The 14,524-nt window shown below is 42.3% G+C and overlaps 1 protein-coding gene across 1 annotated transcript in view; it reads right to left on the bottom strand.

The window, feature by feature from the left end:
• AP4S1 (adaptor related protein complex 4 sigma 1 subunit) overlaps nucleotides 1–14,524 on the bottom strand; it is a 38,683-nt gene that overhangs the window by 6,282 nt on the left and 17,877 nt on the right. The window contains exons 2-5 of the mRNA XM_019551235.1: nucleotides 13,186–13,387; nucleotides 10,860–10,946; nucleotides 7,036–7,104; nucleotides 4,179–4,190 (exon numbers count right to left, since the gene is read on the bottom strand). Of these exons, the coding sequence (XP_019406780.1) occupies nucleotides 4,179–4,190; nucleotides 7,036–7,104; nucleotides 10,860–10,946; nucleotides 13,186–13,323 (306 nt within the window). The 5' untranslated portion in view covers nucleotides 13,324–13,387. The remainder of the gene's footprint in view (nucleotides 1–4,178; nucleotides 4,191–7,035; nucleotides 7,105–10,859; nucleotides 10,947–13,185; nucleotides 13,388–14,524) is intronic.

Here is a 14,524-nt window from a genome sequence, read left to right as displayed (position 1 = left end):
AAAAAAAAAAAAAAGGATATAAGTTTTCATTCCTGACAAGGAAGTTTTCCTATTTCTAAATTTAGTAGGAAAAGCCTGCATCCTGTCCTTCACTTTTGATGGAGTTTTCACCATTTATTTTCCTTTTAAGTGTACATCATGGAAGGACAGTAAATAAGTTAAAATTTAGCATTCCCCAAAAGGTTCTTTTTCATTCACATAGGCTTTGTGACTGCCGAAATGCATATATTATTTCTAGGAGATTTTATTTCTTCCATTCATTCTCTTCATCCCTTCCCTGATTGGTCAATAGACTTTAGGTCAATTTGCATGACATATACAGGGTCTTAGATGGGATCAGAATGATATTTTCATTTGTAATAGATTCTCTTTGCAAAGTCCTAACAGTTAAAGATAAACTTGTTTCAAATTGGAGAACAGTGGTTTTCTAGGTATTGCATATCTTGGTTTTGCTGTAGTATCTTCAGTTGTGCACTAGTAACAACATTTGTATTCAATTGGGATTTTGCTGATTTATTACTGGGGGTTCTTTGCATTAAGCTTGGATTATCTCAGTCCTTTTTCTATTGCTTGAAGGGGTTTGAGAGTAGTTGGGAGTGGGTATGGATACACACAGAATCTCATTTTGGTACAAGTGCATCCTTCCCTTTTAAAAGACAGATATCTCTGGGGAAAAGGTTATATTTAGGGGGATATAATTTACCTTATTTTGACCTAGATGGGAGCTTTTAGATTGTGAGGTATTTGCAATAATAAGAATTGTTATAGATAGAGGGGAAGGATGGACAAATATAAATTTGGACCAAAGACTTAATAAAATGGCAGCAAAAGACCTTGGCTTCTAACATAGTACATAGTTCTCTGGCCATGTACAGACATTCAGTTTCTCCTGGGAGACTGTCTGTCTGTTTTTCCAGGAGAAACTATGAGTGTATAGAAGTTCAGAATTTTTCTCCAGGAGCAGAAATGGCCAATTAAGGGGGAAAAAAATAACCTGAGAACTTTCAGAACTAAATCACTCCTAGGAGAGTTTCTCCTGAGAGAATGAATTTCTATACAGATAATTTTCTAAGATTGGTTGGGATACTAAAGAACTGTGTTGTGACCTATCAGGGCTGTCCTGTTTACTGCTGCCATCTGTCTTTGAGAAGACTGAGGGAGCCTGCAGAGCACACTGAGATGTGTTCATAGGGCCCTGTGAGTTCACAGCATCAGCACTGCAAGCTCTTTGCTCTTCAGGGGATCAGCATTCAAATGTTTTTTCAGATGACTCCTTTGTCTACTAGGAAAATTGTCTACCCAGAAGAATTATCCCAGATCATTTGAACGTGTGTACAAAACTTATGTTTATTGGGACTATAGCAGCAACATTTGTACCTAAGGATTGACTCACAAGGAGATACTTAGAAAAGTTCAGGCCAATTAACTAAGGCTATACCAATATGGCAGGGGTGTCCAATTCAACCAACCCCTCTGGCTAAGTGTTGGTATGTGGGCTGGATCAGGACCATGCACTGGAATCAAGGTATGGCCCTGTCCAGTGAGGTGCCCCAGGCAACCCATGCCTGAGATCCTCTGCTACATTCAAGTGCCCATAGCACCAGGGCCAATTTATGCACCACATGCAGTACAGAGCAGGGCTAGTGCATGCTGCATGCAATGCATGGGGTTGGACCAGTGGGACGCACTGCATGTAGTATGGGGCCAGCATGGGACACATGCTATATGTGGTGCCCTGCCAACTGACCCTGGACACTGTCCCTGGCCTGGCCCAATTCAGACCAGCCTCAGAACCAGCAATCACTGCATGTCTGTACCCAGGCCAATCCCCCATGCTGCATGCAGCATCCACAACTCTGGGTCCAGCCTGCATTCCAGACTGGCTACTCCGGCCATGTGGTTCACGGGGTCAATCTGAGAGTCAAATCATAGGGTTCTGTGGGCTAGATATGGCTCATGGGCTGTATGTTTAACATCCTTGCTCTATGACATAAGGCACTGCTATGTTGAGAAATGCCATGCTTCCTATGTGTATGCTACCTCTGCAACTGGACGCAGCATAATTATGCTAGGGTGGCACTGCGTGTGGAAACTGTCTTCAGTGGTAGGCCCTTCACAGAAGGTAGAAGTCCTGGTTCCTGATGAATGATATATTTGGAGTATCTGCTGATCTTTATTTCCTTTAGTAAATCTTATTGTTAAAAACATCAAGTCTGGGCCAGATCTTATCCTGCCCGTTGGGCACCTACATGTGATCCAATTCCACCCTGCTAAAGTCCCTGAAAAAACTGTTTAAAACAGCGGTTCCCAACCTCGGGTCGCAACCCAAGTGAGGGCCATGGGGGCAATGCCAGTGGCGCTGCACACAAAGGATAAGCTGTGCCACATGCTGGGAGCTCCCCCAGCCCTGGCCCACCGCCACAATGCTCCGCTCCCAGCAGCGGGTTGTGGCAAAAAAAGGATGGGAATCACTGGTTTAAAATATCATCACCTTACCCTTAACCCTAAGGTCACAAGAAACAGCAAGCAGGAAGATCAACACACCTTGTGTGCTAAGTGTTCTTCAGGGATTTGAGCAGAGTGGAACAGGATCACACTAATAGGTGGATTAGAATCTGGCCCTATTGCTTTTATAAATGGCTTCATGTGGTTTTGGATACATTATTGTTACTATAGAGACAGGAAATCATGATGGGCTCAGCCAGATGCCCAGTATACAAAGAGTCTGTAAATAATGCATATATGCTTACAGGCATTCAAATTATACTTCCTTCATAAGGTATTGTGAATCTACGTTTGAGAGTTAGCTCAGAGCATTTGGCAAAGGAAATGATCTGATCTCAAGCGGGGTTTCTATTTTATGTGCTATACATAGCAGTTTGATGGAATACTATTTGTACTTTAGTAACATCTGTCTCAAGTACTTGTAGCCCAGTTGTTGCATCATTTTTTCTGCCTGTTTGTTTCTCAAATTTCTGTTAAAAAAACAAAAAAGGTAAACAGCACTGAAGGGTCACCTCAGTACTACCCCAATATAATACTTTATTCAGCATGTCTAGGAACTGGTTTTCCTGTTTTACATGTGCTCCCAACTCGCACAAGGGTTTTACCTTTTCTAATTGGACAACAACATTTTAATGTGTTGGGAAATGTTTTATTTAAAAAAATGCTCCAAGATAAAAAAAAAAAATATATATATATATATAATAATACCCTGGAAAATCAATGACAAGCCTAATGTCAGGGGAGATGCACTGGCCATTCCTCTAGGAGTTGCATATGATGGATCTGGAAACCTTTTTTGAAGATGATATTATAAAAGATGATTAGTAACTTAGTCCTAAATCCCATAAACCTCCATTTACATTACCAGGCAAGTGATTTTCTACAAGAGGTCCCCCTGACACAGGGTGATCACCTGTCCCTAACTGGGCAAGACAGTTCTGAAATGGGAACATCAAGTCCTGGTCCCAGTCCCGGGTTGCATGACTCCAGGGCAGCATTTGTCCTGGATTCACAATATGGTAGCATGTTTACCATGAACAAATGTCTGCCTAGGGGTAAACTGTGAATGCAAAATATCTATGCTGGGAAATATTATACCAGTGTACTTTTACCCTTATTTTTCTCAGGGTAAGTCTACATTGCCTTTGAGTGAATTACACTGACTCAGAGCTGCATATCACATGTCCACTCACATTTGACATTGGCATAAAAACCAATTATATGACAGTTTACACTAGTATATCTAGGGCATCGTAGTACTGCTATAATGTTCACTCCTTTGGTTTTAGTAATCTATTTCAATTTATTTTACTGTAAATTTAAAAAAACAGTAAAACAAAAAACAACCCTTCCTTTACTTCCTTATATCCAAACATTGTGTTTATCAATCTGTTATGCTAGCAAGCTCTCACTTACAAGTTACCTTCATAAAGAATTGGCTCCATACTAGCATTGTTTTTAGGTTGATGTAAAGACTCTTAAGCAAGGAGGCTTCACTGGCAGCAGCAGCAGGCACTTTCTCTACTGGGCCCCAGGAATGTACCAATTATTCTACCTGCAGTATTCATCTGTTGACATGGTACTACTTTATCTTGAATGCCTGCCAACTAGTGCCACAAAGGCAGTTGGAAAATGGAAAAATATAAATGGATTTGTAATACTGAAAAGGATACATCTAATTCACTCTGGAAGAGAAAAGATAAGTAGGTATTAGTTGTCAATGTATGGATTATCATTAACCTCATGGTCATAAAGCATTAAAAGCTATTTGTCCTGTGGAAGAAGAACAGTTCTGGAAGGACACAGATATAGTTATAGCATGCTCTACACAATGATACATTATCCCATCTTTCTTGACAAACTTAGATTCCTTAGAATTTAATCTCCCATTTAAAAAAATAAACTTCAGAGAATTATAGTTGCTAACTGTTAAAACTTCTCTGAAGATATGAATTCACAAGTCTGAAGAAATACAGCCAGAAATAGTATGCTTGAGCATGTAAATCCCACTTCCACCCCCAACCACCAAAAAGGGTAGTAACTCAGAAGTTTAGTAAGGATTGTTTAAAGATGGTATAAACATTGGTAATTAAATCTCTGCATATTGTAGCAGAAACATCTAGATAAGGTGCATACTTGTTATTGTTGAATGGTGCAGTGCCATACACAGAAAGAGGGGTTGCTATACAGTTTTTGAATTGCAGGTCTCTGAAGTTTAAAGGGCGTTCTGTTCCAGGCACTGGAGCTCAGCCATTTCCTCCTTTCCCTCCTCAGGGATTAAGTTTCTATCCAAGGAGGTTGATGCTTCCTATAGTCTGCCTGGAGGGGAACATAAGCTTCCGTAGGGCTTCTTTGCCTTTTCTTGGAGGTCCTGTATTCTATCCTTGACTGTTATGCCAGGATCCTATTGACATAGTGCTGCTGCAGTGTGAGAATTTCACATGTCTTAACTTGGTAGCTGTGGATCAAAATTAAAATGTTCTCTCCTTAATTCCATTCTCACCGCTAAAATACTGACATTCCTTGTTTAAAAGGTTTATAATGTATGATAAGATCAGAATTTAAGAGAAATTGGTTCAGTTTATCCTCATGATTAAAAATCTTTATTGAAAAAAGGGGAGGCATGTATTCTACACTCTGCAGGGGTTCTAGTTATGTAGCTCCTATATAAGGAGAGGCAGAGTTCAATCCCACAGGCATCTTTGAAAACTTGCCCCTCATTCTGTGAGTATTTACTTCAGTACATCAGCATAAATTCTGATATTTGAATTTAAGCTCTGGAAACTCCATTAGATAAAAATAGCTTGTGCAAGAATGTTTAAAACTCACAAACCTAAAAATACAAAGATGACAAAACGTCCCTCCAGAGCAGGACAGATGTTCTTTTCTTTCCCACAGTTCTGTTTATCTTTCCCTTTTTCTGTTGTCACAATCATAATTTAGGTTGCTGTTAAAATACTATACATTAATCTAGTACAGGACAGATGTATTCCCTTTGCTCTGTGGTTTCTACCAGAACCTCAAGTTGGAATTACAGCTCTGCTATTCAGTGGCCTGCTATTTATTCTATGTGTTATATGCTATTAAAAATAGAACTATGGTATGGTATGTGATTTCTCTGACCCACTCCCCTTTTCAGTCCTCACAGTTTTAAAGCCTAACTGCTTTGAGAAATGCTAACCTCTGTGCTATAATGTATTCAGTACATTGTCAACAACCCTTAGTTTTTAGACTATGTACCCTTTCAAGAAATGGCTGTGTAACAATTGGTAAATGTAGCAGATTTACAAGTTTGCCTTAAGAGTTATTAGAAAATAGCTGTGTTAAAACTAAGTCTAGTTTATACTGTCACAGCTGAAAAATCTAAACCTGGGAAACAGCTGGCATCAGGCTTAGTTCAATTGGGCAAATAAGTGCTAGTAAATTCTAGTGCGTATGAAAGATCACATTTGTTTGCTGATGTCAGTGCTTTGGTAGTGATTGCCATCAGGGCAGATTTAACAAAGAATTTCTAAACCAAGGGCAATAAAGAAATGGGATATCCTGTGGTGGCCAATTTTCAGCATGATAAGGTTAGCTGGGAGTTTGCCCAGCATTGTAATAGTGAGGGGTTCCAGGAAGGTTATCTCTTGTTGACATTGAATTTACATGATTAGTTCAAATGGCCTATATCTACTGTAAGAAATGTTTGCACTAGTATTGGGAAATCAAAGTTATAAACCTCAAGGGGACATGGCGATTTCTAGCATGTGCTGTTATCAGTGGCATACCATGGAGATGATAGGTTCTGAAAGAAGCAATACTTTGTTATACAGAGGCCATTCACCAACTTGAATCAGGGAAGAGGAAGGACAGCCTGCAAAGGTTACCATGTTGAAACTGTGTAAACAAAATTTTAGCTAAACTTGCTTCTAACCAGGTTTGTTCATCCTATATCAAATACTACCAGAACCACATTCAATAGATTTATTCTAGTCTAGGACCACCATGCTGGCTGGCCAAACTTTGTAAGAAACCAGTAATTTTTAACTGGAAACATGTTTGAAATTCATTCCTTAACTCTATGATTTTTGTATATACCAGTCTTCTTAAATTCCCACTGTTGCAATGCTACCAGTAATAGCAATAGTGGGATGCAGTTGATGTTTCAACCTCTGCTTTGTGTTAAGCTTGCTCAGTCCAGGTGACTGTCAGTGCCCTGCATACACCAGTGATTTCACCATTTTTAGCACCAGGGAAGCTTATTTGGGGATTTTTCAGAACAAATATATAAACAGCTAATTCAAAGGCTAGTGTTGATATCAGAGTGGGATGCTTCAGTTCCCTAGAAGGACCTCTAGGGGGTTAAGCCAGTAAGAAAGCTGGTCTAGCAGAAATATTTTTGCACTCGCTGACAGATCATTTACAGGCCATGTATGCTTTTATCACTGTAGGTTATAAAGTAACTGACAACTTTAAGCATTAGTGAACAATCTCTTCATTAAAGTTTTCAAAGAGAAGAATCACTGTGTAATGGATTCCAGGTCTTACCACTCTGCTGAAATATTTATCCAAAACCTCCACAAAATTATGAATTAGTTCATATACAGCCATCTCATTCTGAAATTAAATGGAAAGCAAACAAATATTAAATGAATAGACATACTATAGATGTAAGGTAATATAGATGCAATGTGCTACTCTTAAACATTCAATTTTCTTATGAGATGAGCAGATTTTGAAAAGCAGTTGGAAAGTAGTTGTGAAGTGGCATCGGTTAATGTACAATCTTTAGCTACTCTTAAAGATATGCCTACGTACTGCAGCTGGGTATATACACTTCAGCTAGCATTAATCAAACTAGTTTAAGTAATGGTAGCAGTACAGACACATTGGCATGAGCTTTAGTGCAGGTCAGATGACTAAGGACCCTGGGTCTCTAACAAGCTGGTATAGCTAGTGCTGATGTTTGTATCATCTTATCTTCACTGCTGTTGTTGCCCATGCTAGTTAAATTAAATGAGCCAGTTTTAGTACATTTACCCATGCTGCAGTCACAATTTCCAACTGCAGTGTTGACATACCTCTAGTAGCTACTTCAAAAATATATATACATTATTGTTCTATAATACATCAGAGTTGAACAACTTGCTCTAAGATGTAAGTCACTATAGTTCTGGCTCAGAAGAAAGCATTCATACAGCAGCCATCATCCTTCCTGACCTCTAGGGTAGGTCTACACTACAACAGTATAAATGTTTGTATTAGTTTCCTAGAACTGGTGCTGCCTCAACAACATAAATAGGACTGTAGTTTGGCCTGTTTCATAACAGAGTAATAAATGCTCAAACCTGGTAGACATTAGTAATGATGCCACTGCTTGCACTGGTACAGCTGGAAATTTAGTAGTATAAACAAGATCTGCTCCTTACCCCCCAAAAATATATTCTTTATCCTGACTATCTTTCTCAGCAGTCAATTAAACCGCTTCTTCTCCACACTCTCATGTTATTGACTTTTCTGGACTAGGAAATTTCTGTTAAAAATTGCCATCATCATGAGTGACTGTGTTGAGCTTCATCCATTATAGCAAAAATGAGAGTGCTAGTGTTGCCCTCATGGCAGCACTATGCCATATTGATAGGGGTGCACAGATAAATTGATGCATATCATTCTGGCACCGATAAAAGGAAAACTGACATTATCAGCAATCGGCTCTTTTGGCAGAAGCAGCTGATAATGTCACTAATAAATGCCACATGCGTTCATACAGATGCAGCATGCACATGGCCAGGTATGCAGCCCAGCAGCTTGGAGAGCAGCATCCGGCAGGTAAGTCTGGTGGGAGGGAGTAGGGGGCGCAGATTGAGGCCCCCACAGTGAGGGAGGGAGTGGGGGCTGGGGCAGGGCAGGGGGTGCCCAGCTGGGGCGGGGCAAGGTGGGGCAGGGTGCAAGACGGAGCCACCGGAAGCTCATTTGGTGGGTGGGGCAGCTCCCACTGCTAAGCAGACCTCCAGGGAAGAAATGGGGGGTATGTGCCCCCTGGATTTGTGCGTGGGCCAAGGGTGGGTTGCCCACTGTGGGCCAGGGGGGCTGAGCTGGCCTCTTCCCAGCAGCAGGGCTGGGCTGGGGCTGCACTCTGTGCAAGTGGGGCTGGGGTGGGTGGTGGCAGCGCTGGGAGGGGGGCTACATGAGACAACAGTGAATTTTGGGGTGGCTGTCAACTGCCCTGTAGCCCTCTCTCCCAGCACCACTGCCACCCCAGCCCTGTCTGCCTGCCCCAGCCCAGCCCCCGCATTTTGGGAAGAGAACAGTGCAGTCCCTGGCCCCAGCCTGCAGTGGGCAGCATGCCTTCACTCCATGCACAAATCCGGGGGGCACGTGCCCAACATGCCTTCTGAGGGGTTGCGCGCAGCAGTGGAAGCCACGTCCACGTATGAGTTGCCCACAGTTCTGCCCTGTGCCATACCCCGGCTAGGCAGTTTTTGCATCTGCCCCAGCACCCACTCCCTCCTGTGGGGGCCTTGATCTGCCCACACCCCACAGCCCTTCCCTCCCCCATGCCCGTTCCCCCCAGCAGATTTACTGACAGACGCTGCTCTCCAAGCTGCTGGGCTGCATATTGGTATTCAGATTGGAATCAGCTGATATGGCTGGTTAATAATTGCCCATCAGTATCACCCCTAAATGTTGGTCAGCTCTAAGTTGGGTTAGGTGACATATCATCTGCTACCACTGTGTAGAGCAGTGCTTCTCAACTAGGTTGTCACAAGGTCCTTTTAAGGGTGTCACAGAGTGCCATGCAATATTAGCACTGTTAGGTATGCAAAAACTTAGAAGTGATTTACAGGATAAACCCAGAGATTTCAAATAGGAATACATAGTGTTCAAAACATTAAGACCTATTGTGGGCTTTCTGAGTTCTTTGCAACAGAAGAATTGCTTTTCCTGCATAGCCAAAAAATGAAGGAATGCTAAGTACTGGCCTTTTCCAAGGGGTACCTTGAGTCTAATGAAGGGTGTCTTGAGTTTAAAAAGGTTGAGACCACTGGTATAGATTTAATTATTATGAGTGCCAATCAAATAAAAACCCTACTGGGAGCCAATGCATTGTATGTCAGAAGCATAAATCTAGAAATCTTACTTTGTAAGAATTTTGTTTGTGTAAGGAATTTGGGGGAAAAAACAATAGAGGTATTTCCAGATCTGTCTATAATTTGTAACTTTTATATTGTTTAAGTTGACTTAAAAGAATACTGAACTAAAAGGCTTATGGGCAAAGCAGGGAATCTTTTTTTTACTGATAATCTCTCCAATTTGGAAAGTCAAACCTATTGCAACCAACTTGTGCTCAAACCCCACTGAAATTAAAATACAGCATATGCATAAGTGTTTCCCTAAACACAGATGGACCTAAACCAATTACTAATTTTGCTTTCCTTAACAGAGGTATAAAAGGAAAGCTCTGTGCCCTGGGTAGCAGCAGTACAAAAAGCAGCAGTGGCTTCTGGCTGCCAGTTCTGGCAGTACAGCCAGCCAGCACACTGGCAATAGCTATTATTTTTGTCCTCTCCTCCCACTTGGCCATTGGTGATGCGTAGGGGGTGCAGGAGGATGCATGTGCACCCCCTGAGATCAGTGAGATTGGACCCTGCGAAAAGTCCCACCGATGCTGCCGGTGGCACTTGTGGGTGGTTGCTGCTCACCACATCCTCTGTCCCCTTTCCACCGCTGACACTGTTGTGGCCATCTGCGGGAGCTCCCCACTTGGCCCACCCCCGCTGATGACACTGCCGTGACAGCCTGCAGGATCTCCTTGCCTGCCGCCAACACTGCCACCACTGTCTGCGGGTGGTCACTATTCCCCCCAGCCTCTGGGGCCATGTGGCATTCATGCCCTTAGCTCCTTTCCCCCTCACTCCCCAAGCCAATGCCTGGGGCTACTGCCCTGATTATGTTACTGGTCTTGAATATGGGCCTAATGTAAAGGTAGATTTCAGTCATACATGCTTCTTTTTCTTAACAATGCTAAATCTGCTTAGACTGAGAGTGTTTTAGTTGCTTCCATCTCTGTACTCTGTTGTCTTGGCTAGTGAAATCTGAGGCTAATAAGGCTAAACCACCTCAGATAATAGACAAACATCAATTCACAACATAGAATTTATCGTTAGACTATAATTAGGAGCCTCCAATGGTGACATTTCAGATTGTTACAACAGTATGAAGTCTACCAATGAAGTATGAGGTTTTCACAATGACTCCTTAAAATTCTGTAATTGAAAATGCAAAACTGCATTGGGAAAAAAGAATGAGCCAATGCCATCTACAAAGATTGATTTAAATACAATATTTATGTATTAAATGTAATTTCTTACTTCTGTCTCATTGATTCCAACCACGATGAAAAGGGCTGCATACTGCCGGTATACCAGCTTAAAATCCTTATACTCAATGAAAGAGCACTAGACAGAAACAAGCAGTGAAACATGCCTTAATTACTACTTTAATTTACAAGTAAGAAGCCCATATTTATGCACTGTACATACTAGACTTACCAAGGACTTTGTCTCTCCTTTACAAAAGTATAATTCCATGATCTCATAGACTCTTTATATCATTCCTGATTTACACTGGTATAAATGAAATTCTGGAAATAAGAGATTATTTGTGTGTTGCTTGACCACCGCTATTCCAGGACTGAACCAGATAGTGTAAATTAATAAAGTATACTCAGAAAATGCCTAGATTCCAAATAACTGTTTTTTTGCCTATTGGGGAACTGACTTGCAAAGCCGTAACATCTTTGCAGTATTGCTAATTCTTGTGATTGTTATAAAAAAATCTAGAAATATTTTTTTCCACCCAATTTCACTCCAGACCTTAATTCAGGAACTATGTAACTACAGAAAGAACTGAGCTTTCATTTAAAAAAAGTTTCTAGCTCTTGTCTGAAAATAGGAAACTGGAATGCTAAAAAATCAGAAGGCAATTTTGTGTTTTAAAATCTAATGCTATTGTGGGTCTCACTCATCATTTTGCACATGGGCTAGGGATAGAAGCGGTTGCACATAAACTGGTTTAAGTGATCAGAAACCAATTTAAACCTGTAACAGAACAGAAGTTCAGTGCACATAAACCAATTTCAAAATGGCTGAAACCAGTTTGAGATAAACTTTGGTTGAATATAGTATCAGACTTAACTGATTGAGGTCATACCAATGGAACTTCTGCCCTGACCCTTTCCTGGTTTAAGTTAAATCAGAGCAATGCCAGCATACTCTGCAGCCCTGGGTTGGGCTGTGCTGTCTTCTCTGGTACAGCTGTGGCTGGCTGTGGTCCCTGGGGAGGAGAGGGCAGAGGAAAGAATAACCCCCCTTCCTGCCCCCTTCACCTCAGGTTGCCATGCCCAGCTAGCATCTAGCCAGGCCCCCACCCCTGCCGCTGCAGCAGTGGGGGGGGGCTCTGACATGAGCTATTCCTCTTGGCCAGGCAGACCCAGGCAGGAGGGTGGGACAGGGGAAGGAGAAAGAAATAAAATCCTACTCTGTTCCCCCATTCACTGGAGGCTGCTGCTGGGGCTGGCCACACCCCCTGCTGCTCAAGCAGCAAGCAGGGTGAAATGCCTGACAGGGTCTGCTGCACCCCTGCCTAGCAAACCCTGGCTAGCAAACCCTGGCTGGGGTCTGTGCCAGTAGAACAGGGGAAGGAGCAGGGAATTAAACACCCTTCCATCCCCTGTTTGCTGGAGGCTGCTGCCAGGGCTGGCCACACCCCCCACCACTTGAGTGGTGAGGGGGAAGGGTGCAAAATGCCTGGCAGGGGCTACTTCCCCCTTTCCTCTCCAGGGACACCCCAACTGGGGAATGTGCAGGCCAGGGTGGGGTTTTTACCCCCTCCACAATCATACTCAGGCCTGGTGGGGCCTGGCCATGCCCCGCTCCCATCTCAGTTTCTTTCCAGCCAAGGGCTCACTCTAGCACCGTCTGGCCTGAGCCACTGCAGGCATATGCCTGCATTTCTGGAATCAAAAGTGAATGTCTATTCACTTGCAAATCGGTTCAATCTACACAGTTTACACTAACATGCAAAGAGTGAATTGATTCAGGCTCGGACTTCTTGAATGTTTGTACTTGGAGCTGATAGGACTGCATGTGTGACTGCTTGGCAAAGAGACCTATATGTCTAGCTATATATCCTTAACAGCTCAGTATATTCTGTTTGAGCCAGGTGAGGATCATTATGGAGTAAAAGATATTCATTCCTTCTTGCATTTCTCCTGGACTTCTGAGTCCAGGAAGGGATGGGAAGAGAAGGGAGCATCTGTAAGAATACTAGACTTCCAGCCTCAGAAATACTTGTTTATAAAGTTCACAATGTCTATTAACTTGCATAAGCTTGTATTCTACCATTGTTTTCATGATAGATACAAATAGAATAACATGCAATGGGTGTTCTTACTGTTTTGAATTATTTGGACCTGGATTTTTATGTTGTAACCAGAAGCTACACAAGAACTGCCAACAGAGGAGAAATAAATAATTCTCCATAACTCTCTTACAATTAAAACAGATGTTCTTTGTTCACTCTGCCACTTCCTGGCAATGCTGTCACTTTACACTGAAAATCACAGCCAAAAGGCAAGAGACACTGGCATGATCTGATTTCATAAGAAATGGCTGGATAAGGAAAAAAAATACTTACTTGGTCTTTTGAACGAGAGAGACAATTTTTGATTACTTCAGCTTCTAGTAGGGTCCGTTTATGAAGTTCCACATGTTCATAGTACCTAGAAAGTCTTGTCTGACCTTGTTTGTTCACCATAAGAAAAAACTTTATCATTTTTTCTGTTCAGTTAAGCAATAATCTCTTTTGCACAGGAGCTAGATAATTCTGTGATGTATTTCTGGGGAAAAAGGAAAAAAAAAGATATGTAGAAGTTATTTAAAAAACTTTTTAAAGAGTAGCTTTATGTTTTCTAACACAGTTAGTATCTATTTTTTTATTTCTTTGGTCTGTGTCCCGTGTAAAACTGGCATAAGCAAGAGAAAATTCAGGTCCATTGTCTTTTTTAATATGAATAGATTAAATTTGAACTCTTATTGCAAAGAAAAGTGCTGATAAGCAAATGCCCTATAAGGTTCTTCTATTTTGCAGTAACACCAAAGATCCCGATGTACATATTTTCGGATTCTAGGTATAAAGCAAGTTTAATTTTATGAGTTCTCTCCCGTTAAAGCGATTTGTAAGACCTTGGTAAATATTACTTATCTCAGGGATTACTTGTCTCTTTTCAAAATACATGTCTCACACATGGGAGCCAACCTTTTGTTCATGACTTACTGTGACAAACTGGCCAACTTTTGAAGGGCAAAATATGGGACAAAAGTCCTGTTTTAGAGACTCTTTAGAGCCACAGACTTTTACAAGTTGGGGATGGTTGATTGCTTTACTTGTGGGGGTGGGCAAAATGGTGCAACTGGCTAGTGACCGGACTCCATTTCCCAAGCAGTCCCTGTCCGCATAGCTGAGGCCAGTTTCTATGGAGACCCCAGCAGCAGCTGCACTGTGATGGAGCCAGCCCAGAGTTTCAGCGGAGACTGGCCCCCAGAATGCTTGTGGGGTACATGGCAGGAAGTGGAGCTGCTCTGGCGCTGGGCTGGGATCTTGCAGTGGTGACAACATGGTCTGGAGCTGGGGCACAGCTGTGATCTGCAGCCTGCATGCCCCGGGCAGAGACATGCAGGAAGCACGTCACAGCTCTGCTGCAGCTCCTTGCAGCGGTGGCAGTGTGGTTGGGAGCTGAGGCAGAGCTGTGATCTGCGATCTGCTGCCTGCATGTTTGGAGCATGCAGGCTGCAGATCATGGCTCTGCCCTAGCTCTGGACCATGCTATTGTTAGAAATGGAGTATTGTTAGAAATGCACAGCTTGCATCTTGCACCTGATAAGCAAGAAACACTGCCAAGGACTTTTTTCCTTGCCCAGCCTTGCCACAGCTCTTCTTATACTAAATCGCAGACTCTCCCCCAGCTTCTCCCTAG

The sequence above is a fragment of the Crocodylus porosus genome, unplaced genomic scaffold (assembly GCF_001723895.1).
Source record: "Crocodylus porosus isolate Cpor-Errol unplaced genomic scaffold, CroPor_comp1, whole genome shotgun sequence".
NCBI lineage: Eukaryota > Metazoa > Chordata > Crocodylia > Crocodylidae > Crocodylus > Crocodylus porosus.
The sequence above is the reverse complement of the archived record's forward strand: the minus strand, read 5'-3'. Positions and strand labels throughout refer to the sequence as shown.